The sequence below is a fragment of the Podarcis filfolensis genome (assembly GCF_964270895.1).
Source record: "Podarcis filfolensis genome assembly, chromosome: 8".
NCBI classification, from domain to species: Eukaryota; Metazoa; Chordata; class Lepidosauria; order Squamata; family Lacertidae; genus Podarcis; species Podarcis filfolensis.
Genome location: NC_139611.1, coordinates 85,811,790 through 85,838,386, shown reverse-complemented (window position 1 = coordinate 85,838,386; position 26,597 = coordinate 85,811,790). Strand labels below are relative to the sequence as shown.

At 50.5% G+C, this 26,597-nt stretch overlaps 1 protein-coding gene across 1 annotated transcript in view; it reads right to left on the bottom strand.

Annotated features, from left to right (window-relative positions):
* The window catches only part of ITPKC (inositol-trisphosphate 3-kinase C), a gene marked incomplete at its 5' end in the record, with an annotated part of 30,248 nt that extends 4,915 nt beyond the window's left edge, over positions 1 to 25,333 (bottom strand). Inside the window, 5 exons of the mRNA XM_083625867.1 lie at positions 893 to 1,097; positions 1,216 to 1,429; positions 2,054 to 2,153; positions 22,036 to 22,345; positions 25,326 to 25,333. Of these exons, the coding sequence (XP_083481993.1) occupies positions 893 to 1,097; positions 1,216 to 1,429; positions 2,054 to 2,153; positions 22,036 to 22,345; positions 25,326 to 25,333 (837 nt within the window). The remainder of the gene's footprint in view (positions 1 to 892; positions 1,098 to 1,215; positions 1,430 to 2,053; positions 2,154 to 22,035; positions 22,346 to 25,325) is intronic.
* Positions 25,334 to 26,597: the final 1,264 nt, after the last annotated feature.

The window sequence follows — 26,597 nt, the reverse complement described above, 5'->3', positions numbered from 1 at the left end:
CTCCTAAAAAAGTAAGGGGAAATGTTTGTGCATCTTACGGGGTGAATGCAGGCGGGAGGCTCTGCTCAGCACTCCCTTTAAAGAGCCACGTGGAGCGTGTGTGCGGCTCTTGCTGGCTTTTCCCCGTGGAGGGAGAAGGGGAGCCCGTCAGTCCCTTCTCCCTCCTCGGGGAAAAGCCCCCAAGAGCTGCGCTCCCTTTAAAGACCGTGTGGCTCTGGCAGGAGGTCGGGGGGAAAGCCAGTAGGCTTGCTTTCACTGAAGCCAGGAGGGCAAGAGGAATTGGTGTACACCGATCCCGCTTGCTCTCCTGGCTTCAGGGATAGCCCCTCAAAGCCTCCTGAGCGAAGATGGAGAAGCGCTCCCTCTTAGCTCAGGATGCTTTGCATTGCTTTCTTATTTCTTGTTTTCCTCCCCTAAGAACTAGGTGCGTTTTATCGTCCGGTGCGTCTAATAGAGCGAAAAATGCGGTATATAAGATTAGATTGATAAAAATGATATTATCCTAGCAGAACTGAATGATACTTGTGTATAATAAACACATGGAATCAAACATCTTAGAGGAATATATAGAAAAAAGCATAAAATAAACTGTGCGATAAAACCAAGACAATATGAAAAGTACAATGAAAACGACTGGAGGTTTTTCTCAGAAGAGTTTATTGGCTAAGATATGATGCTGTATAAGTGATTGGCTTTTTTAACTGATTTTTTTTTTTGTTATTGTTAATTCTTTCTTTTTGTTTTTCTTTCTTTTTTCCTTTTCTTTTTTTAATCTCTTTTCTTTTTCATTCTCGTGTTTAATTCCATTGTAATGTATGACTGTATTTTAAATCAATAAAGATATACACACACACACACACACACACAAGTGCCTCTCCCTGCGGCCGCTCACCTTGATGCCTTCGATGCGGAAGCCGAGCGTGGTGGTGGAGCTGAGGGTCTCCCTCCACTGCATGTAGCGGGGCTTCAGGACAGCGCTCTGCGCATGCTCTTCCGCCGTGGGAGCCGCCGGGTCCACGGCCACCATCTTGTCGTACATGTCTCTGCGCGGACAGGGCTGCTGCCTCGCCTTCTCCAGCTCCTCTTCGAGATACGTCCTGCGCCGGGGGAAGAGAAGCACAAGATCAGGCGCCCATCTTGAAGCTGCGCCTCTGGATCGGGGTCAGGCTGGATGACCTCTGGTATCCCCTCCCCCAGGTGGCTTCCAGGGCTCACCTGACTCCCATCTTGCAGTCCATGATGGAGGGCGCGTCAAAGCTGGACAGCAGGTCCTCCATCTGGATGTAGGTCTCCCCATCGCGCTCCACCACCCCATAATAGGCTGGGACGTAGGGCTGCAGCGCGTCGCACACCAGGCGCTCCAGGCATTGCTGCTCGCTGGGACAGTACTTCTTCAGGATGCGGCCAAAATCGCCGGCCCTGAAGTTGCCTGTGAGGGAAAAGACACAAGCTATCAAGAAGAGTTGGGGGGAAAACATTGTTCTGAATATGTGTATTTGTACGTAATATGTGTATATGTATGTAATGATTTGGGACGTGGGTGGCGCTGTGGGTTAAACCACAGAGCCTAGGACTTGCCGATCAGAAGGTCGGCGGTTCGAATCCCCGCGACGGGGTGAACTCCCGTTGCTCGGTCCCTGCTCCTGCCAACCTAGCAGTTCAAAGCACGTCAAAGTGCAAGTAGATAAATAGGTACCGCTCTGGCAGGAAGGTAAACGGCGTTTCCGTGCGCTGCTCTGGTTCGCCAGAAGCGGCTTAGTCATGCTGGCCGCATGACCCAGAAGCTGTACGTCGGCCCCCTTGGCCAGTAAAGCGAGATGAGCGCTGCAACCCCAGAGTCGGCCACAACTGGACCTAATGGTCTGGGGTCCCTTTACCTTTAATTTGTCGGGGGGGGAGGCATCTCCAGAGGGGATACCCTACCTCTCTTCTTCCCCGCGCCCCCCAGATTATAAGGTCTGCGTGGAGACCTGGCCACAATTGCACACATGCTCCCCCCACAGGACCCCACCCCCACCCCAACCAACCTCCTCCCCTCCAACCCCAGAGTTACCTGCATGGCCAGCCAGCTGGACCCAGGGGTAGCGCTTGCGGAAAGAAACTACACAGGGCGACCATTGCACCATGTTCCTCAGCTTCTTCCAGGGCTTGTTCTGCAGAGCAAAGGAAACGCATCGTGAGCCTTAGGAGAATTGGGGCCCTTTGGGGGCAATCCAAGGGGGGGGGAGAACTGTGACCCTTTCCACTTGGTCAAGAGCAAGAATTTTGTATCTGAAACGTCAGGCAAAACGCTCTGCTCCATCGCGCCCTGTGCTGCTTAAGCAGATGCCACGGCATAGTGGGGTATGCAAAACTCAGGCAGGCTCCCACCCGCTACAGACACAGCTGCTCCGAGTCCCCAGTCCTTCACTGGAGGTGTTTAAGCAGAGGTTGGCTGGCCATCTGCCCGGGATTCTGTAGCTGCAATACATGCATTGCGGCGGGTTGGACTGGATGACCCCTGGGGTTCCCTTCTAACACTACAATTCTATAATTCTACACAAAGAGGAGAAAAATCTGCTGAACAATGCAGATGTCCAGCTCATTTTGGACCTGGGGGGTCTACCTTTTATTATTTATTTATTCCTGAAGGAGCGTCTCCACCCCCATCATTCTGCCCGGACACTGAGGTCCAGCGCCGAAGGCCTTCTGGCAGTTCCCTTGCTGCGAGAAGTGAGGTTATAGGGAACCAGGCAGAGGGCCTTCTTGGTAGTGGCACCTGCCCTGTGGAACGCCCTCCCACCAGATGTCAAAGAGATAAACAACTACCTGACTTTTAGAAGACATCTGAAGGCAGTCCTGTTTAGGGAAGCTTTTAATGTTTAACAGACCATTGTATTTTAATATTTTGTTGGAAGCCACCCACAGTGGCTGAGGAAACCCAGCCAGATGGGCGGGGTATAAATAAAATATTATTATTATTATTTGCCCCCCAGTGTTTATGTATGATGCCTCAGTTTAGTGGCAGGAAACAAATTCTGTCAAATCCACCTTGATCTTACAGGAAAGGAGGAATTTCACCCATTACACCCTTCTCCAAACAGTCAAACAGGCATCCAAATTACAGGTCTTTAGAAGCCTCCGGGAGGAGAGTAGTTTTTCATAGAATCACAGAGCTGGAAGGGACCCCCAAGGATGCTCTAGTCCAACCCCCTTCAATACAGTGGTACCTCAGGTTAAGTACTTAATTTGTTCCGGAGGTCCGTTCTTAACCTGAAGCACCACTTTAGCTAATGGGGCCTCCTGCTGCAACCGCGCCGCCAGAGCACAATTTCTGTTCTCATCATGAAGCACTATTTCTTGGTTAGCGGAGTCTGTAACCTGAAGCGTCTGTAACCTGAAGCGTACGTAACCTGAGGTACCACTGTATAGGGGTCCCCACTAAAGCATCCAGGACAGAGGGCCACCCAATCTCTGCTTAAAAACCTCCAAGGCAGTCCACCATCTCCCAAGAGAGCTCATATTTTAAAAATACATATATAATAAGAAGCGAAAAGAGAAAGACGGGGAACTTTGCGTCTTGGGTTCCATCTCCTCTTCCCCAAATCCAGCCCACCCCGCTTTGAGGGAAGGCAGAGAGTCTGACAGGTTGAGATGGACGCAGCTGGGGCAGCTAGATAAGCAGAGCCACAAGCAGAATGCGGCCACACCTCCACCAAATCAACCGGCATTTATTTCTCCAGCGCCGTCTGTGTGCAATGTACAAAACAAAGTTGACATGGAGGTCTCTGCCCTGGGTGGCCTACAATCATCAGAACCAAGACAGTTGTGGCCACGGCGGAAGCTGTCTGAAGAAAGGCCAGATCAGACCGCTATTAGCAAAAAATTGGAAATCTCAAGAAATACCAACGGTAGAAGAACGGCAGATGAAGATGCTGGAGTTTCCGGAGCTGGCTGACCTGACTGGAAGAATCCGTGAGCAGAAAGAGGAGGAATACCAAGACGACTGGATGGAATTTAAAGACTATTTAGCTAAATATTGTAATATAAGATAATTGAGAAGGTTCTTGAAAGTACTAAACAGGCCTAGGATAACAATAAGAATGTGGCATAGCAATATGGATTTAAGACAATAAGAAAAGAGTTGAATATAGTTAATTGAAGGAACTAATTATTTAGAAAGATGTTTGAGAGAACTGTTACAAGGTGATATAACGAAATTCAGTTAGGGGGGATTTGAGGAAGTCACTTAACAATGGAATTGAAAATGAATATAAGAAGGAATATGTATTCTTATTATTATTTTTTAGTATTGTGACACATTTTGTTTTGTGTGTTTTATATGTTATAGTTGTTATAAATGTGGAAAATTAATTAAAAAAAATTGGAAGAAAGGCCAGATCAGACTGCTTCAGGGGCTGATCCAGCCCACAGCCGGCCTACCCTGCCTGCGTTCTCCGTTTATTTTTGAAACCCAATTAGACCCCATATTTCCAGAAGCAGAACTGGAATTCACCGGGGGGGAGGGGGAGAGACACACACACAGCCTGCAAAGGAGTCATTGCTAAATTAGTTGGGGAAATTGTCCCAAGCTCAGTATTGATGTATGGAAGTGAGAGCTGGACCATAAAGAAGGCTGATCGCTGAATAATGGATGCTTTTGAATTCTGGTGCTGGAGGAGACTCTTGAGAGTCCCATGGACTGCAAGAAGAGCAAACCTCTCTGATGAAGCGGCTGGGCCAAAGCCGAAAGGATGCTCAGTTGCGGATATGCCTGGAAGCAAAAGGAAAGTCCAATGCTGTAAAGAAAAATATTGCATAGGAAAGATGGAGGGCACAAGGAGAAGGGGAGGACAGAGTTCTCGAAGCGACCAGCATGAGTTTGACCAAACTGCGGGAGGCAGTGGAAGACAGAAGTGCCTGGCGTGCTCTGGTCCATGGGTCACAAAGAGTCGGACACGACTAAACGACTAAACAACAATGCACCCTCTGCATTCATAAAATCACAGGAATGTCGAGCTGGAAGGGATCCCAAGGATCATCTAGCCCAACCCCTTGCAGTGCAGGAATCTTGGCTGGTCTTCTTCCCCAGCCTGGCTAAGAGACGCCAGCAGAGATTGAACCCCCCACCTTCAGTGTATCTCAAAGTGGGCAGTGGCAAACCCCACCCACCCCGGGGTGGAATGAGATTCCCTGGGGGTTCTCAGTTTAAATTTGCATACATCCAAAGATCACAGGGCGGGTCACGTCATAAAGAACAAAACGAGAACGCAAAATACATAACAACCCAAATAATTGAGCCAAATAGTTTTAACTGGATTTTGAATACATGCGCAATGAATCGTCACCGTTTTGTTTTGGATTTTATGGTGCTCTTATCTTCCTAAGAAGCCCATGCAAATCGCTGTTCTGAACAATGCTTTCCATAGGGTCAGGAAGGGCTCACAGGGGGTGAGTTTATGGAACCAGGGGGGGTGGGCCCCCCCCAAAAAAAAGTCTGGGAACCACTGGCCTGATTGAAGCTGCAAAAAGCCGAAAGGGTCTGGTATAGGCATCCTGCACAAAGCCTGGAGGCCACCACTGAAGGGGCCCTGCTTCTTTTGCAGGGGGTGGACTAGATGACTCTAGGGGACCCTTCTTCACTCGCAGCCCCCACCCCAGGCAGGCCACGGCACTCCTACTTTCGTCCCCCCCACCCCACCCCAGCTCACAAGCAGAGATCTGCTGTGATCTGGGTCCATCCAGTTGCACCTCAGCTCAGCGGAAAAACCTCCCTCTTCCTCCCACATCTCTAACCACAGCATGACAGTTTCCACTGTGAGCAGGAGGCAGCAAGGGGGGGTTGCTCAATTTGCCACAGCTGAAAACCAAACAACTGCCTGGTGGGGGGGGCAGGGAGTTGACACCTGCCAAAGGGCCAATCCTTTATTGCCCAGGTGAGACAAGGAAGACTTGCTCGGGATGGTAGTGAGTGGCACTCTGCACATGCTCAGAAGCACCCTTGGACTGCAAGAAGATCAAACCTCTCCATTCTGAAGGAAATCAGCCCTGAGTGATCACTGGAAGGACGGATCCTGAAGCTGAGGCTCCAAGACTTTGGCCACCTCAGGAGAAGAGAAGACTCCCTGGAAAAGACCCTGATGTTAGGAAAGATGGAGGGCACAAGGAGAAGGGGACGACGGAGGACGAGATGGTGGGACAGTGTTCTTGAAGCGCCCAGCATGAGTTTTACCAAACTGCGGGAGGCAGTGGAAGACAGGAGGGCCTGGCGTGCTCTGGTCCAGGAGGTCACGAAGAGTCAGACACAACTAAACGACTAAACAACAACAACAAAGGAACGCCTTCCTTTGAGCAGTCCTGAATCTTCCAGCATTCACTGGATGCCCACAAGTCCCCTTGTTACGACGGACTCTGTCCACTTTCTCCAGGCCATGACTAATTTTCCCACTTCTCTTTCCTCCTCTGACTTGCTCTTTCTCTCAGCTAAACAGCCCCAAATGTTGCTGCATCCTCTCTATCATTTTGGTTCCCTTGAGCTGACCCTCTTCCAGCTCCGTAACTTCCTTTTTCAGAAGGTTCCAGGGCTCAAATCACGACACGTACGGACAGGGTGCTTCTGAGCGCATACAGAGTGCTTTCTCTTTTGTCACCAAGGATCTAGTTGGAACCCACGCAACTGGGACTTGGGGGAAAGTTTCCAGCTTCCAGGTTAATATGATGTTGAGGATAGTAATTTTATTATTGATACCCAGCCCATCTGGCTGGGATTCAAAGCCTTTGGGCCTTCTTGCAAAAATGAGCTTTGGTAGGCGAGCGAGGCAGCCGCAGCCTGCCACCCTCGCCACTCCCCCCAAACCTGTTCCATGCCCAGGCTGCCCTTTTGCCCTCTCTCTGTCTTTCCAAGATCTGCTTCCAACTGCCCCCCAGGCAGGATGGGGAAAAAATGCACGGGAGAGATCTTCATGGGAAATGGCAACAGCAGAAACCTCAGCCTTTCCACCTGCCCTGACAGGTTGGGTTGGTTGGCACGGGCCTGCGGGCGCAGCACCCTGAGCGGCGGGTGCCAAGTTTTCCACCTGCCTTTTGTAAACAGTCAGCGGTGAGAGTAGAGCCTGTTCCCTCCCTCCCTCCCCACAGAATCCCACAACTGCAAAGTGGGAAGGGACCTCAAGGGACATCTAGTCCAACCCCCTACAGTGGAGGAAACGTCAGCAATGCATTTCTCACAGGGGAAACCGAGGCATGCCAGGAGGGTAGTAAGTAGTGCTGCTCAGGTTCAGAGGCCTGCTAGGTTCGTGCTCCAGTAGGAAGACCAGTCATCCCCCAGCCAACATTTTGGCTCACCCCAAAACATCAGTGACTATTAAAGGACGGACAACAGAGGCGGCAGAAGTTCTGCAGACAGATTCACAGCACTGAAATCTCCTTACATTTTTATTCCACCTTTTCTTCAAGCTTGTGGCACCCTCTCAATTTTTATTCCGTGAGCCGCCCTGAGATCTTACGATGTATATAAATCTAATCATCATCAACAACAACAACTTTATCCTCACAACAGCCCCATCAGGTAGTTTGGAGAGACTGACCCAAATGAGAACCACTGAGAGTCGAGGGGGTGGAGGGGACACACAACACTTTTTTTACGCCCTCCCCGGCAAAACTCTTCGCTTGCACTTCACACTGGGGCGGGTGGGGGGGGGGCTTGGATGCTCCACCCCTCCCTGAAGACTTGCATCCAGGATCCTGCCTGGCCGGAGCCACGGCGCTGAGCCCTACTCCGAGTAGACTCCTCCAACTGCACCGGCACGACGGACTCCAACCAGATCCCTGGCACTTAAACCGGCCCTAGTAAAATCCTGCGCGTTCCTCTGAGTTAAGACTTCGCTGGGACCGAGCGACCCCGCCAGCAGCACAGCTGAGCCTCTAAGCGCGGCTGCAGCTTGGTGAAAACCGCTTGCAAAAACGATATTCCGCCTCCCTCCGAAGACCCCAAGGCGCTTTCCAACACAAAAACCCACGCGCATTTAAAAGGCTACCCCCTGGGCACGTGCAGAGCGCGCTCCACCGCACGCAGCTCCTTGCTTTCCAACCCCCACCCTCCCTGAACCCCAAAATTGCAGAGCAAAAGCCTCACCCTGCAGGCGCTCCGGTCCAGCTTTCTCATAGCCCCCGCGAGGCCCGCAGCCGCATCCAGACGTGCGCGCAGCTCGTGCGCCAGAGGGAGCGTCCGCATAGTCCTCTGCGGCCGGGCTGCGCGCGGGGCCCTTTTATGCTCTCCGATCCTGCTCAGCCCCGCCCCCTCCTCCTCGCCCCGCCCCCTCCCGCGCAGGGCGGGGCATTTGGTGCTGATGATGCTGATCCCATCGCGTTGCCTGGCAACGGGGGAATCTTGCGGCCGATTTTTCCGTGACAGCAAAAGCAAGAGAGAGAGCGCGCGAGACGTTGCGCGCACGTCCTGTACGCAAGGAGGCAGCGGCTGCGCAAAGGAAGCTGTCCAGTATGGGAGCGAAGGGCAGGCCGGGGCAGAGATGCACTCAAACACACACATCATAGCTGTCAACTTTTCCCTTTTCTTGCGAGGAATCCTATTCGGAATAAGGGAATTTCCCTTTAAAAAAGGGAAACGTTGGCAGCTATGCACGCACTGCACTTGGCTCGCAATCCGTCCGGTTTGTGTGCCGCCTTTCCAAAGCTAAAGCCATGCTCAGCTGGCAGCTTGCAACATAGAAAAAAATTGACAATTTTTGGATGGCCAGGTTGAGGTCCCTGCATCGCGGGGGTTGGACTAGATGACTCTCAGGGTCCCAGGGTCCCTTCCAACTCTACATTAATTCTAAGATTCTAGTTACAGATAGGTAGCCGTGTTGGTCTGCCATAGTCAAAACAAAAAAAAATTTTTCCTTCCAGTAGCACCTTAAAGACCAACTAAGTTAGTTCTTGGTATGAGCTTTCGTGTGCATGCACACTTCATACACTTGGTATGAGCTTTCGTGTGCATGCATACAGAAGAAGTGTATCTGAAGAAGTGTGCATGCACACGAAAGCTCATACCAAGAACTAACTTAGTTGGTCTTTAAGGTGCTACTGGAAGGAAAAAAATTTTTTTGTTTTGTCTAAGATTCTAGGTAAAGGTAAAGGGACCCCTGTCCATTAGGTCCAGTTGCAGATGACTCTGGGGTTGCGGTGCTCATCTCGCTTTACTAGCCAAGGGAGCCGGCGTACAGCTTCCGGGTCATGTGGCTAGCATGCCTAAGCTGCTTCTGGTGAACAAGAGCAGCGCATGGAAACGCCGTTTACCTTCCCACCAGAGCGATACCTATTTATCTACTTGCACTTTAACGTGCTTTCGAACTGCTAGGTGGGCAGGAGCAGGGACCGAGCAACAGGAGCTCACCTCGTCGCGGGGATACGAACCGCCGACCTTCTGATCGGCAAGTCCTAGGCTCTGTGGTTTAACCCACAATGCCACCCGCGTCCCTAGGATTCTAGGAGTCCCTTCCAACTCTAGGATTCTAGGAGACATCGTCACAAACATGACAAAAGCAGTTGGAAACAATATGAACATCCAAAAAGTACACAACCTAGTTGGGGGGAAATCCACATAAATCCTGAGAAGATTGAAAATAAAGAGACCAAACATGGATATCAATAACAGCAGCGGCAATACCCCGTCCCCTTCACTCAAACTCCCTAATCAAAAGCCCAGCTCAATAGTCTGTTCAGCAAACTCAGCTTTTGCAACTGGAGTCAGTCAGGGCCTTCAGAGGCCAGGTGGGAAAAGGCCGGGAAGCAGGGAGCAGGTTTTCCCAGACGCCAAGCCAAGATGCAACTTGCTCAAATGGCACCTTAAACTGAGGTTATGGGCGCAAACCTAGACAGCATCTTAAAAAGTAGAGACACCACCTTGCCAACAAAGGTCCATATAGTTTCCCAGTAGTGATGTATGGAAGTGAGAGCTGGACCATAAAGCAGGCTGATTGCCGAAGAATGGATGCTTTTGAATTATGGTGCTGGAGGAGACACTTGAGAGTTTAGTCGTTTGGATCTGCAAGAAGATCAAACCTCTCCATTCTGAAGGAAACCAGCCCTGAGTGCTCACTGGAAGGACAGATCCTGAAGCTGAGGCTCCAAAACTTTGGCCACCTCATGAGAAGAGAAGACTCCCTGGAAAAGACCCTGATGTTGGGAAAGATGGAGGGCACAAGGAGAAGGGGACGACAGAGGACGAGATGGCGGGACAGTGTTCTCAAAGCTACCAGCATGAGTTTGACCAAACTGCGGGAAGCAGTGGAAGACAGAAGTGCCTGGCGTGCTCTGGTCCAGGGGGTCCCGAAGAGTCGGACATGACTAAACAACTAAACAACAACATGGGCACAACAATGGACTGTCCAGGCGTGCTTTTTTATAAGAAGAATACAAAGCTGAAAATGAACGAACTGCAGCTAAAATCTTTTCATTTTGCACGTGGCCTAGTCCTTCGCCTGCCCACCCCCCTAATATTCTTAAGAGGGTCTCTTCTCCAGTCTTCAGAGAGTGGCTGGAAGTGGGGAGGCAGAAAAAGGTCCTCCTTTCCTTTGTGGCAGCTTTAATCTGAAATCTTAGGCTCAGTACTGCACCCAGAGCTCAGAAACTGCTCGCATTAATGAAATTCCCTGTTGCAAAATGCGCCTAGAACAGTGGGAGTTTCGAACACTGGTTGGCTGCAGTTGACTGGATCTCGCAGAGCTGCAAAAGGTTCAGAAAAGTGCAGCCAAAAGGATGGAGAGAAGGAGGCAACTTCCCTATGAAAGGACAGTGGCAGCGTTTGAGACGCTTTGAAGAAAATGCAGGTCAAAGGCAGAACAATAGGAAGCAGATGGAGAAAAGTTTTCCTCCCTCTCTCGTGGAGCTGAATGCGGGGAAAATTCGGGACAGATAAAAGGAAAGGACTTCATCACGCAGTGCAGAGTTAGAATGTGGAACTCCCTCCCACTGGAGGCAGTGAGGGCCACCAGGCTGGATGGCTTTAAAAGAGGAAGCGTTGCATTCGTGGAGGTAGAGAGGGCTACCCAAAGTCATTAGCTCCCCAGTTGGAGCGGACAGGGCTCTTGTGCTCGGATCCTGTCTGCAGGCATCCCACAATTGGCTGCTAGTCAGCTACTGTGGAAACAGGTTTCCGGGCTATACGGGGTCCCCTTTGGCCTGATCCAGCACAGGCCCTTCTTATAGTCACATGTTAGAAGTCACAGAACACAAGAGTTGGTAATGGGGCAGAGAAACTGCCTGCGCCAGGCATTTAAAGCATCCTCATAGCGCTTTATGTAGGGACGCGGGTGGCGCTGTGGGTTAAACCACAGAGCCTAGGACTTGCTGATCAGAAGGTCAGCGGTTCGAATCCCCGCGACGGGGTGAGCTCCCGTTGCTCGGTCCCTGCTCCTGCCAACCTAGCAGTTCGAAAGCACATTAAAGTGCAAGTAGATAAATAGGTACCGCTCCAGCGGGAAGGTAAACGGCATTTCCGTGCGCTGCTCTGGTTCGCCAGAAGCGGCTTAGTCATGCTGGCCCCATGACCTGGAAGCTGTACGCCGGATCCATCGGCCAGTAAAGCGAGATGAGCGGCGCAACCCCAGAGTCGGCCATGACTGGACCTAATGGTCAGGGGTCCCTTTACCTTTACTTTACATAGCACTTTAAGCCGCCACAGCTTCCCCCAAATTGTCCTGCGATCTGTACCTCCTGGTGGTACCTCCTGGCTAATCCTTTTCGTAAGGAGCCAGATTTTGTTGCAAACCGGGGGGGGGGAGGGGGAGGTTTGGTAGAGAGAAACCAGGTTGTCAAACTGAACCACATTAATTCTCAAGCGTCACTGGCTGGAGGCAAGCCCAGCTCACGCTGAAGTCACCACGAGAGCCCATTCTACACTCCTTTTCTTTCATTTTCAAAGCAGGAGGCAGCCTGGGAGCTCTCAACCTGGCAGAAAGATCTATTTTTAGCTTCAGTAGCACACATCCACACCTGAGAGGGGAATCCCAGGATCTTGGTCATCTCAGCAACCAAAGAGATCCTGCTCGTGGGTCTGAATTCATGCCAACGCTTAATCCATCCACGCACCCTGCAATTCCCATGCCCATCCCAGTCCCCCTGAGGGCAGACGCTGGAGACAGTCATCGGGCCCTCTGGGTCTTTCCCACAAACCCTCCTCTTTACTCTCACAGGCCCCCAAACCATAGAATCATAGAATCATAGAGCTGGAAGAGACCACAAGGGCCATCGAGTCCAACCCCCTGCCAAGCAGGAAACACCATCAGAGCACTCCTGACATATGGTTGTCAAGCCTCTGCTTAAAGACGGAGGGCACAAGGAGAAGGGGACAACAGAGGACGAGATGGCTGGACAGTGTTCTTGAAGCTACCAGCATGAGTTTGACCAAACTGCGGGAGGCAGCGGAAGACAGGAGTGCCCGGCGTGCTCTGGTCCAGGGGGTCACGAAGAGTCGGACACAACTAAACAACTAAACAGTTTTGAATATCTGCTCCAGCCGTTGCCAAGCTGGTGCCCTCCAGATGTTTTGGACCACAACTCCCATCAGCCCCAGCCAGTTTAGAAAAACACGGCTGTCTAATCTGTGCCATGTCGATCTGAATATAAGTGGAGGCCGCAGGGATTCCCCCACCCGCCCCGGCATCACAGTCTCTTTCTGACAGGGGAGGTGAATGGATCTCCCCAGATCACACACGGCCAGCTCATTCCCAGAATCACGTGCTCTTCCATTGACACAGACGTGCCGATATTTTCGCCGCCGCCGCGAGTGAGATCTCAGGTTGGGGGCAGATGGAACAGGAGATGTTTATTTCCAGTCCATGCTCAGAGAACACCAGATTCTCATAAGACAGTCAGCAGAGGGAAAACGAAAGCTTTCAGCCTGCCTCAGTTCTTCCCTTTGGGCCTTTGAAGTCTCATTTTCCTGCATAGGAAACTCTGAACCCACAGGAATCTGCAAAAAGACAGCCCTCATTCTGTCAAATGCTTCTCAGTTGGTTTTTTTAAAGGGCTGCCATCGCTGCTGCATTTTGTGGTTGCAAATTCCAAAAGTTCACCGCGACCTGAACTCAGACCTCCATCCTTGAGCCTCCCTGCCAGCCAGCAGCCTCCATCCATGAACCATGAGGAAAGTTTTATTCCTACAGGCCTCCAGGAACTGACAGCTTTTTGAGAAAAGGGCTTTTAACAAGCTGTGGTGCTTTATTTGCTATATTTTAATAGATTTGTTTTTTATATTGCTTTAACTTTATGAGTGTCTCCTTACCTTTTAATGATGGCCTTTTCTCTATTTTCTAATTTAATTTTCTGCACGTTTTAAAGCATTGTATGTTCTTCTTGATTTTACTGTTTTCTCTTTTTGTAAACCACTTTGGGGTTTGCCTGTTTTTACAGTCAAGCCACCTGGAGGTTTCACGAAACAAATGAATGAAATCTGTCTTTATGCATTTAAAGGTAAAGGGACCCCTGACCATTAGGCCCCCGTCGTGGACGACTCTGGGGTTGCGGCGCTCATCTCACTTTATTGGCCGAGGGAGCCGGCGTACAGCTTCCGGGTCATGTGGCCAGCATGACTAAGCCACTTCTGGCGAACCAGAGCAGCGCACGGAAACGCCGTTTACCTTCCCGCCGGAGCGGTACCTATTTATCTACTTGCACCTTGACGTGCTTTCGAACTGCTAGGTGGGCAGGAGCAGGGACTGAGCAACGGGAGCTTACCCTGTTGTGGGGATTCGAACCTCTGACCTTCTGATCGACAAGTCCTAGGCTCTGTGGTTTAACCCACAGCGCCACCCGCATCCACTTTAAGCATTTAGCTTTATGCATTTTAACCGTTTTGTTTCTAGTTTTGCGCAAGCTGCCTCGAGTCCCTGGTGCAGGAAAAGGGTTGAGATATAAATAGCTATAGTTGTAATAATAGTAGTATTCGTGCCCCAAGCAACATCACCATCACAGGAAGAAACAAGAACGAAACAATGCGATCCTTTTCAAGCTTAAATGTGCAATTGAAAGGCGCTCCTGGATTCGGTTGGCATCCGCCAGTCTCAGGAGACCCAGATCCACGCAATGCCCAGTCTGGAAATGAGCGTAAGCAAAAAATCCCCCTCAATTCCCCGCAGCTCCTGCCCTAACAAGCCACAAAAGGGCAGCATCAGAGCTAGGAAGAAGGCAGCAACCTTCTTGGGAAAACAGGTATCTCCAGTCCCGGGTGAGCCATCTCCTGCACGGTGAGTCAGCCAGCTGGCATCTCTGAGTTCCAGGCGGCATCCAGCCCCGCCAGGCCTGGTTTCGGTGCCTCTGAGAGGAGCGTGAGTGAATCACCAGCAGGTTGGTGCTGCCTTTGGAAATGGGAATTATTTGTGCAGCAGGAAGTGAACACCTCCTTTGCAGAGCGAACAATTCCACCCGGATGCTGCTCACAGAAAGAGGTGCTGAGGCCACATTGTGACCCAGAAGCCCAACCCGTTAACCCTGCTACCCACATGTGGCAGTTTCGCGGTGGTGCGGAAATGAACTCTGCACATTCTCAGAGGCATTGCCAGGAACGTTAACAGCGTTAACCCTAAGCCGGTCAAGCCTCTAGGATGATCAGTAAGGAGCTTCCGCCAGGGATGCTGCCCTCCGCAAGAACTTCTTTGGCCCAGAAATGGAAGACACTGCAGACCTTGAAATCTCTCATTGCAAGAGAGGAAGATGCCTACTGTAGAGGAAAGAACCCACAAACTGTGTGTTTCTAAGGAGAACCAGGATGTTTCCACACTGATCGGTGGAATTTCATTTATGATGTGTCAGATTCATATATACAATATCCTCCCCCCCCCCCATCACAAAATATTGAGATCTGTTTTGCTGCTTTTACTTTACTCTGCCTATTTGGGAAATATACCCTCTGTCATTTGTGACTTTGTTGATGTTTCTGCTTTTGTTTGTCTATATCTTTTGACACAGGGATGCAGGTGGCGCTGTGGGTTAAACCACAGAGCCTAGGACTTCATAGAATCATAGAATCATAGAGTTGGAAGAGACCACAAGGGCCATCAAGTCCAACCCCCTGCCAAGCAGGATCAGAAAGTCGGTGGTTCGAATCCCTGTGACGGGGTGAGCTCCCGTTGCTTGATCCCTGCTCCTGCCAACCTAGCAGTTCGAAAGCACGTCAAAGTGCAAGTAGATCAATAGGTACCACTCCGGCGGGAAGGTAAACGGCGTTTCCATGCGCTGCTCTGGTTTGCCAGAAGCGGCTTAGTCATGCTGGCCACATGACCCTGAAGCTGTACGCCGGCTCCCTCGGCCAGTAAAGCGAGATGAGCACCGCAACCCCAGAGTCGTCTATGACTGGACCTAATGGTCAGGGATCCCTTTACCTTTTGATTTTACTTTATGAAAAGAAGGAGAAACCAGAGATCTTTGGCCTGTGCAATATAACAACCTATAGAATCGCAGAAGTGCAGAGGTGGAAGGTACCCAAAGGTCATCTAGTCCAACCCCGGCAATGCAGTTCCCATTCTGCTATGGTAGCAGAGATCTGTGGTCAAATGAGCAGTTATCAAAAATTCGCAGAATCCCAGCTAGGTTTTTGAACAATCCTTTGAGAAGCCATGCTCTCTGAGGCTAATCTCTCCCTCTCCCCTAAATGAGAAAAGCCCCAGTCTGTTGCTGCAAAAGATCACACACGAATTCACACTCATTCTGCAAGTGCCAAAGTTCAAAAGGCGTCATCAGGAAGGGAAACATTTTGCTTTGTACCCGGGGCAAGAGCTGCCAGCTAATGTGGAAATGTTTTGGTGAGAGAGAGAGAAAAGGTGCAAGACTTCACGGTTCAGTCTTTTTTTTAAAAAAAAAAAAAAAGTTTCAGTGTTGTCAACTAGTTGTTGTTGTTGTTTTAAAAAAGACACCAATACTTTCCTCGAACTCCAGCTAGGGCCGGGGAAACCCTCTCGGTTTGGCTCACCCAAAAGCGCTTTCGCTTCACAGGAGGAAAAATATATAAGGTTAAGAGTCAAGTTTCTGCCTTTTCTCCCCAAGACCTTTGTTACGAAAAACGTATGTTAAAAAAACAGGAAAGTGTGACTGTAAATTGCCAAAGAAGCAGCAAAAGGTCCAGGATTCAGAAAATAAAGGACTGGGGGTGTTGTTGTTGTTGCTGTTTTTTGCTTTGGCGTTCAGATCTCAGGTTGACAAAAATCACTTCGCATGTCAGTGTCTAACTGGGTCAGGGGAACAAATTATGAATTGAACAATACGAGATAAAGTCAAGGGGAAGGGCTTGCTCCTCGTCTGGCCGCCTCCTGGGTTATAATTAGATTTGGTTAATTGCATTTCCCCCAACTTTCCAGACCAAGAGCCTCACACCATCCATCACATGACTCTTGTCAGCTCCATCTCACCTGCAAAGGACGGGGGACAAGGTGTTTTTTTGCTGAAAGGCCCTTTGTGATAACACACAAACACCAGTGCAGCATCTTCTATGCTGGCTGGTTTTCAAGCAAAAATCTCCCTCAGTTCTTCCTGGAGAGGAAGCCAGCAAGGATTGAACCTTCGGGAGTTACTGGGTTGCTTTTGTTTTGCTTATGTATTTTGTGTTTTTATATTGTGGTTTTATCCTGTGAACCGCCCTGTGACCTGTGGGAATAGGGTGGTATACAAACTTATTATTATTATTACTATTGTTGTTGTTGTTAATCATATAGCTCAGTCAGTAGAGCATGAGGCTCTTCATCCCTGGGTTGTGGGTTCGAGACCCACGTGGGTCAAAAGATTCCTGAGTTGCACGGGGTTGGACTAGATGACCCTCAGGGTCCCTTCCAACTCTAGGGGTCTGCAAAAATGACCCCACTGCGTGCTAAAGAGATGCTCTCCCAGCAAGCTACCCCACAGGATGTTGATGTGGCCACAAGGTTGCTTTTTTAGGATGAAACAGCTGGCTGGTGTAGTGGTTAGAGTGCTGGACTGTGACCTGAGAAAGGTCAGGGTTCGAATCCACCCACTCAGCCCCCAAGCTCACTGGTCGAGCGTGGGGGCCAGTCCCTGCCTCTCAGCCTAACCCACCTCACAGGAAAGGATTAAATCATAGGGGGGGGGGGTGATAGGAATTTTGAGGTCTTAGATATTAGTTAAATGTTCATAATGTACCAACCAAGCACATACATAGATCAGCACAGGAAGACCGACCTGGAACCATTTTGATTCGCAAACTGTCCCAAACTGACCAAATGTTTTCTCTGCAAGGTCAAAGGAAAATGCCAAAGCCTCCCCATTGTCTTTTCCTTCACAAATCCTGTCTTAAGGGTATGTCTGTGTTTGAATAGGGTGTGAGCCTGTGACCTGGCCCAGGAACTAAGTATTTATCATTACAAAAGACTGGCCAGGCTACCCAGGCAATCCAATCAAGTAACTTGCCAGACAGGAGATAAACAAGGACAGGAGAAAAACAATATTCAAATTTCTGTTTTAGACCGCCTTTTCTGTGATGTAGGTATGATTTATCTGAGGGGTGGTCTTAGGTTACAATCCTTCTTTGATGTATGTATGATGTTTCTGGGGGTGGTCTTGATCTACAGGGTGGCAATTTCAAAAGTCTTTATAAGGCCTTGCACACCATTTTTCTAGGTCCCTCCTCTCTCCTGCAGGTGAGGGGAGCACACTGTTGCAACAGATCAATAAAGGCCAAGCCTACAGGCTGCTGTTTTGCTCCAAGTAATCCTGGTTGGTGTCTTTGTTTTTATCCAAGGGAGCCCTCGGATTTTTCTGTTAACAGGGGAGAACGGTGTATGCCACTTTGAGCTCCTAGCAGAAACTGGTGGGATATAATAAATGCAACAGATAAATATAATAAGTTTCAGGAATCCTTGCCACTGAGAAGCCAACCATTCATATTTCTATGAAGCTGGCAGGATCTGACCAGTGGGAAGGCTCCATCCTACAAGTGTGTATGGGATGCGGGTAGCGCTGTGGGTTAAACCAGAGCCTAGGACTTTGCAATCAAAAGGTCAGTGGTTCGAATCCCCGCAACGTTGCTCTGTCCCTGCTCCTGCCAACCTAGCAGTTCGAAAGGACGTCAAAGTGCAAGTAGATAAACAGGTACCGCTCCGGCGGGAAGGTAAACGGCGTTTCCGTGCGCTGCTCTGGTTTGCCAGAAGCGGCTTAGTCATACTGGCCGCATGACCCGGAAGCTGTACGCTGGCTCCCTCAGCCAATAAAGCGAGATGAGCACCGCAACCCCAGAGTCGGCCACGACTGGACCTAATGGTCAGGGGTCCCTTCACCTTATACCTTCCATAACGTTACAAAACTCCATCAAAGCCTTCACCAACTTGGTGTACCCTCCAGAAATTTGGGCTAAAAGCCCCATCAGTCGCAACTAGCATGGCTGATGGGCCAGGGCTGATGGGAGTTGTAGTCCAAAACATCTGGAGGGTGCATGGGCAGTTCATGAGTGAGTATGGAGCCAATTGGGGAAGTGCTATAGCTCAGTGGAAGGGACGCGGGTGGCGCTGTGGGTTAAACCACAGAGCCTAGGACTTGCCGATCAGAAGGTCAACAGTTCGAATTCCTGTGACAGGGTGAGCTCCCGTTGCTCGGTCCCTGCTCCTGCCAACCTAGCAGTTCGAAAGCATGTCAAAGTGCAAGTAGATAAATAGGTACCGCTCCGGCGGGAAGGTAAACGGCATTTCCATGCGCTGCTCTGGTTCGCCAGAAGCGGCTTAGTCATGCTGGCCACATGACCCAGAAGCTGTACACCGGCTCTCTCAGCCAATAAAGCGAGACGAGCGTCGCAACCCCAGAGTCGGCCACGACTGGACCTAATGGTCAGGGGTCCTTTTACCTTTACTTTACAAGTGTATATATGGAAGGGTGCCCCAGAGCACAGCTTGAGCTGGCAGGGCCTGCCCCCACCCCATACAAGGCCCAAGAGGCCAAGCGAAGGCCTTTTGCAGCACAGTGTGAGCCATTGCACCTGAGCGAGAGAATCCCACAAGACGGGTGAGGACATCTTTCATGGGTTTCGGGGGGGGGGGAGCAGCAGCGCCCACTGCAGGCGCCTCGAGCAGCAGGCAGGCCAGAGCGGCAGGAAGAAAAAGGAACCAGATTCAATCCTTGGCAGCTCCAGGTAAGCCTGGCAAGAACGTGCCCAGCCGAAAACCCTGGCAAACCTTTGCTGCCGGCGGTCAGTGCTGACAATATTTAGATGACCATATTTAGCTAGACAGTCATGAAATTAAAAGACGCCTGCTTCCTGGGAGAAAGGTGATGATAAAGCTAGACAGCATCTTAAAAAGCAGAGACATCACCTTGCCGACAAAGGTCCGTATAGTTAAAGCTCTGGTTTTCCCAGTAGTGATGTATGGAAGTGAGAGCTGGACCATAAAGAAGGCTGATTGCGAAAGAATGGATGCTTTTGAATTATGGTGCTGGAGGAGACTCTTGAGAGTCCCATGGACTGCAAGAAGATCAAACTTCTCCATTCTGAAGGAAATCAGCCCTGAGTGCTCACTGGAAGGACAGATCCTGAAGCTGAGGCTCCAAGACTTTGGCCACCTCAGGAAAAGAGAAGACTCCCTGGAAAAGACCCTGATGTTGGGAACGATGGAGGGCACAAGGAGAAGGGGACGACAGAGGGCGAGTTGGTTGGACAGTGTTCTCGAAGCTACCAGCAGGAGTTTGACCAAACTGCGGGAGGCGGTGGAAGACAGGAGTGCCTGGCATGCTCTGGTCCAGGGGGTCACAAAGAGTCGGACACGACTAAACGACTAAACAACAACAACAACATTTAGCTAGACGCGCCAGCAGCCTGATTTGAGTATAATACAGATTCCTCTCCTCTGCTCCACCTCCCACCATGCGCTGAGCCAATGGGAACATTTTTCAGGTGAGCCAGCGGCAACTGCAAACATTTGCCTACCGGTGTAATTTTCCCTTCCCTTTTGCAGCATGCAAAGCAAACCGAAACTCCGGTTTGTGTGCGTGTGTCTGTGTGCAGACTATGTCAGAAGAGGCTGCAGCTGGATCAGGCCCAAGGGGGCCCATCTAGTCCTGCCTCCTGTCTCATGGGGAGGGGGCAACCAGATGCCCATTATGGGAAACCCGCAAGCAAGATCCGAGCCCAAGAGCAACACCTGGGGCTTCCAGGAACTGGGATTCAGAAGTATTTATTGCCTCCGACTGTGCAGGCAAGGCAGAGCCATCCTGGCTAGGGGCCATTGAGACACCTCTCCTCCATGGGAATCATAGCACCATAGAGTTGGAAGGGACCCCACGAGTCATCTAGACCAACCCCCTGCAATGCAGGGTTAGCAAAAGGGCTGCCAGGTCTCATCCTGTCCTCCTGGCACACTTTGTAGAGCAGGGCTTGGCAAAAAAAATTAGCAGCGGGCCAGTCCACAGTCCCTCAGACCTTGTGGCAGGCATGGGGGGGGGGCTGGAAGAAGAGGCGAGGGGGGGCTGGAAGAAGAGTCCTCCTCCCCACTCCCTAGCCCCAGCGCTTGCCTACCCAGGTGGGCCTGATCCAGCCCGGGGCCTTAGTTTGCCAACCCCTGTTGTAGATGGTGGTTTTCCAGGACACTAATTCCTCGCTTGAGCCAAGGAGCGCTGACCAAACCATACAGGTGGCCGGGGTATGAATAATAAAATTATTATTATTACTATAGGGCTATGGGATGCAGGTGGTGCTGTGGGTTAAACCACAGAGCCTAGGACTTGCCGATAGGAAGGTCAGAATCCCCGCGACGGGGTGAGCTCCCATTGCTCAGTCCCTGCTCCTGCCCACCTGGCAGTTCAAAAGTACGCCAAAGTGCAAGTAGATAAATAGGTACCGCTCCGGCGGGAAGGTAAACGGCGTTTCTGTGCGCTGCTCTGGTTCACCAGAAGCGGCTTAGTCATGCTTGCCACATGACCCAGAAGCTGTATGCCGGCTCCCTCGGCCAATAAAGCAAGATGAGCACCGTAACCCCAGAGTCGGCCACGACTGGACCTAATGGTCAGGGGTCCCTTTACCTTTTACTATAGGGCTACCACCAGAGCTAGGCCTTTGGATTCAGTGGTACTTGCCACCTTGCAGACACGCATCTATCTATCATTTACTGCATTTACAGCCAGCCTGTACCTGATTCTCAACACTCACTCTGTTTCAACCTTACAACAACCCTCTGAGGTAGGTCAGGCTTGCAGAGAGAGGCCCTGGCCAAAGATGAGAGTCCCAGCTGAAGGAGGATTTGCATGTGGGTCTCTCTGGCCCTTGTCCAGCACCCTGGATCCCCGTACAGGATTGCAGGGGGGGGCAAATGGGACAACGCTGAAAGCATGCGGTGTGTTGCAAGTGTTCAAAGTGCTTTGCGTTATCTTGGTAACCCACAAGAGCGCTATGCGCCAGGGCAGCCCAATCTGCACCTTCCATATCTCAAAAATACAACTACAGCAAGGGCAAGTGTTCACTTAACACATCCCTAGAACGTGCTTACTCGAAAGTAATCCCAACTGATTTCAATGGGATGCAAGTTCGCCATTGCAATTTAAGAAAGAAAGCCCAAGAGAGACCGGCTTCTGGATTCTGATGACCATGCGGATCTCTCCCATTTTTAGATATTTAGCCTCTTTCCCCGTTTGAAAAACGTGCAGAAATGAATGGAGGGAGGGAGGGAGGGAGGGAGGGAGGGAGGGAGGGAGGAAGGAAGGAAGGAAGGAAGGAAGAAAGAAAGAAAGAAAGAAAGAAAGAAAGAAAGAAAGAAAGAAAGAAAGAAAGAAAGAAAAGCTCCGCTGGGTCTTTCAAGCGCACGCGGAGTTCCCTCTGTAATAAGGGGAGAATCACAGACCTGTGGAGTTGCTCGGGACCCCAAGAGTCCATCTAACCCAACCCGCTGCCACGCAGGTAATCCCAACTCAAAACCACAATTCTGGAAATCGGACCGGAGCCCTCCGGACCAAGCCAGGCGCATTGGCTTAGGACCGGACCGCGCTCTCGGGGGTGGCTCCCCAGAAAGCCCGCAAGAGGATGGGGACCCTTGCCCGGCAGGATGACCCCGGAGCGAGGAGGGGAAGCCTCACCTGGACATCTCCGGACCCGCCGGTTCCTCCGCTGCTGCTGGGACCGGGACAGGGGGGCGCGGCCGGCCCGGCAGGCGCCGAGGGCGTCGGGGGTGCCGTGGCAGCGGCGGTTCCCACGTCGAGGCGCATCGCGCGCTCCGTCCCTCCGGCCGCGGGGCTGCTGCGCCCGAGCTGCCCGGCTGGCTCTGCCGCCTGCGCTCCGCCCCGGGAGGTGGAGCCGCCGCCCTGGGCGCGCCCTTCGGGAGGAGCCCCGACGGCGGCCTCGCTTGCTCTCGCCGCCCGCCCCGAGTCTACCCTCGCAACAACAAGCCTGCGAGGATGGCCGGGAGCCCCAGTGGAGCGGGGACGAGGAACAGGCGGCTGGCCCAAGCGCCCTCCCCGTCAGCGGAGGGGCGACATCGGGGCACAAGGATCAGGGCCAGCCTCCGGGTCACGCAGTAGCCAAATGCCCCCAAGAACCCAGGGAGGCAGATAGACTGCACCTGGTCTGGAGGCTTCATCAGGACGTAAGGAGAGCCTGTCAAAAAAACTAAGATTATGGCCACTGGGCCCATCACCTCCTGGCAAATAGAAGAGGAAGAAATGGAGGCAGTGAGAGATTTTACTTTCTTAGGCTCCGTGATCACTGCAGATGGTGACAGCAGTTCGAAATTAAAAGACGCCTGCTTCTTGGGAGAAAAGCAATGACAAACCTAGACAGCATCTTAAAAAGCAGACATCACCTTGCCAACGAAGGTCTGTATAGTTAAAGCTATGGTTTTCCCAGTAGTGATGTATGGAAGTGAGAGCTGGACCATAAAGAAGGCTGATCGCCGAAGAATTGATGCTTTTGAATTCTGGTGCTGGAGGAGACTCTGGAGAGTCCCATGGACTGCAAGAAGATCAAACCTCTCCATTCTGAAGGAAATCAGCCCTGAGTGCTCACTGGAAGGACAGATCCTGAAGCTGAGGCTCCAAGACTTTGGCCACCTCATGAGAAGAGAAGACTCCCTGGAAAAGACCCTGATGTTGGGAAAGATGGAGGGCACAAGGAGAAGGGGACGACGGAGGACGAGATGGTGGGACAGTGTTCCCGAGGCTACCAGCATGAGTTTGACCATTTTGCGGGAGGCAGTGGAAGACAGGAGTGCCTGGCGTGCTCTGGTCCAGGGGGTCACGAAGAGTCGGACACAACTAAACGACTAAACAACAACAATATACATATCCAGCATCTTGTTCTCGCCATGGCCTAATGGCCTAAAACATAGGAAGTGAGATAGAGTGCCTCTGGACATGGAGGTTCCATAAGATCCTGGCTGGTGGATCAGGCCAATGGTCATTCCAGTGCAGCATCCTATACTCACAGTGGCCAGCCAGACATCCCGGGGGGAAAGCCCACAAGCAGGATCCGACCACAAGGAACTCTCCCCAATTGGGATTCTCAGAAACTTAGGAAAGCTGCTTTGGTCACGGCAATCGCCTCTCCAACCTGCGCAGGCAAATGTGAAATGAAAGCAGCCATTTGCTGTCCTTATATTGTTCTGTTATGCGCCATTCGATCTATTGGGAATTTTTAAGAGAAATAACACAGCACGGTACCCAAAACACGAATCACCCACAAACACAACCCTGTCACATTTTTAAATAATTATTTTAAGTTGCTTTGTGTCTCATCGGAACCACTTGCCGCCGCAGCCATCTTTGTGGGCCAGAGCCCAGCACATCAAGAGATATCTGGCGCCACAAGATCTCATGGGCTTCTACAGTTTGAAGGGACCCAGAGGGTCATCTAGTCCAACCCCCTGCAATGCAGGAATCATAGCTCAGTCTGATCCACAAAAGGTCATGCCCCCCTTGTGAGCGTCCTGAGGCTCTTAACTTTGCAGCCTGAACTTAACAGCGCTTAGCTTATTTTTTTACTTGCTGTTTTGTTAATTTTGTCGCAATTGTTTTATAGATCATAAATGCCGTATTGATTTGTTAATCAAATAATAATTAGGCCCTTGCTGTAATTTTGATGTTCAGCTTATTTTTTAAATTGCTGTTTTGTTAACAATTGTTAATAATAATAATTGTTAATTCAATTTATACACAGTACTGTACTTTATCAGAAGATCCCAGGGTGGTGTGAAACATTCATTGTTTCACTGATGGTTAGTTAATTGTTTTATGCTGTATTTGCGATGTCCTATTATATTTTACTAGGTTATTGTTATTTGTTGTCTGTCAGCTGCTTTGAGATTCATGTGAGTGAAAAGCAACCTAGGAATCAAATCAAACTCTGAAATGAGCAAAATACGGCATGGAAGAGATGATGGTGACCTAATTATCGCTATTTATTTATTTTTTAAAATGTATGCATCGTTTGATGACTCAATGCGTCTTGTGGGGAGAAAAGGCAAGTTTGGAAGCTGGTTGTTCTCTAAAAGTTCATAGTTCAAATCTCTGAACTTTAAAAAGAACTTCATGGGAGGAAACTGGCTGGCGTGTGTGGGTTACTCAATTCCCCGCTGGGGCGATTTGTCTTGCAGTGACAAAAGAGAGCCTTTTTCTCAGCGCTGTGGCATTTGCTGACACATTCAGGAGGATGACGGAGGCAGGAGACATCCATCCGGCACACGACTCCAGAGGATGAGTGACATAACCCCCCCAGGGCAGAGTGAGTCACTCTGGGGCAGAATGTGGCCCTCGCCATTTATGGCTTCGGAAAAGCTCAGGAGTGACTGGCACCCTGGTCATCAGGATGAGTGCTGTCCACCTTTGAACCCAAGTCTTCCCGGTCCAGGTCAAATGCTCTGTGCGCTGCACCACGTACTCGGGCATTCTGTACATGCTCAGGGGCACTCTTTCTTTAAATAAATAGTTTTTGATAAAGTATACAAATTCCATAAAGAAGGCTGATTGCCGAAGAATGGATGCTTTTGAATTATGGTGCTGGAGGAGACTCTTGAGAGTCCCATGGACTGCAAGAAGATCAAACCTCTCCATTCTGAAGGAAATCAGCCCTGAGTGCTCACTGGAAGGACAGATCCTGAAGCTGAGGCTCCAAGACTTTGGCCGCCTCATGAGAAGAGAAGACTCCCTGGAAAAGACCCTGATGTTGGGAAAGATGGAGGGCGCAAGGAGAAGGGGACGCCAGAGGACGAGATGGTGGGACAGTGTTCTCGAAGCTACCAGCATGAGTTTGACCAGACTGCAGGAGGCAGTGGAAGACAGGAGTGCCTGACAAGAGTCGGACACGACTAAACGACTAAACAACAACAACAAATTCCCACCTGCTCCCTCCATGGGAGAAAATCAAGGAAATATACCACGCCATCGTGGCAGATGTGACTTTGGTGGGTTCCAACCAGTTCCAACCAGTTGTGGGCTCTCCTTCCTTGGAAGTTTTTAAGCGGAGGTCAGGTGGTCATCTATCCTGGATGCTTTAGCTGAGATTCCTGCATTGCATGGGGTTGGACTAGATGATCCTTAGGGGTCCCTTCCAACTCTACAATTCAATAATAATAATAATTTATTTATATCCCACCCATCTGGCTGAGTTTCCCCAGCCACTCTGGGCAGCTCCCAATCGAGTGTTAAAAACAATACAGCATTAAATATTAAAAACTTCCCTCAACAGGGCTGCCTTCAGATGTCTTTTAAATATAGGATAGCTGCTTATTTCCTTCACATCTGAAGGGAGGGTGTTCCACGGGGCGGGAGCCACCACCGAGAAGGCCCTCTGTCTGGTTCCCTGTAACTTCGCTTCTCGCAATGAGGGAACTGCCAGAAGGCCCTCAGCGCTGGACCTCAGTGTCTGGGGTGAACAATGGGGGTGGAGACGCTCCTTCACGTATACTGGACCGAGGCCATTTAGGGCTTTAAAGGTCAGCACCAACACTTTGAATTGTGCTTGGAAATGTACTGGGAGCCAATGCAGATCTCTCAGGACCGGTGATTCATTCCATGATTGAAAATGCGATGAAAGGGCACCAGATTTCGAGAAAGTCGCCATTGTCCCCAATACTGGCTCATGTATGCTTTGAGGCATCTGGTCGGCCACTATGAGAACAGGATGCTATACCAGATGGGACCCCTTCGGCTTGATCCTGCAGATGCTCTTCTTAGCTTTGCGTCCTTGCTCTGAATTTATTTCTGGGTGTTTGATACCACAGAGGTTTCCGGCAGGCTTTGGGCTATTTCAGGCACCGCCTGTTGGAAATCAAAGTCATAAGGGTGTCGCAGGAAACCCCCCCCCCCAATCATTCAGTTTGTACAAACTTCACACACACACACACACACACACACAAACACACACAAACACACACACACACACACACAAAATATTATAAATTCATAGAAAATCAACCATACATCGGATCTGCACCGTTCCACTTTTATTTTACTCCATGAAGGAAGGACTACAAAATGGGGAAGGTTTGATACAGGCCAGCCATAATCCCTTGAGCATACCAACACATACACAGGAGCCCTGCCCAGTTGCTATGCCAACCCTGATGGTCCTAGACAGAAGACCATCAAGGTCACAAAGAACTTGCATATGGGAGTGGATTCAGCACAGACTGGAACAAAGGACAATA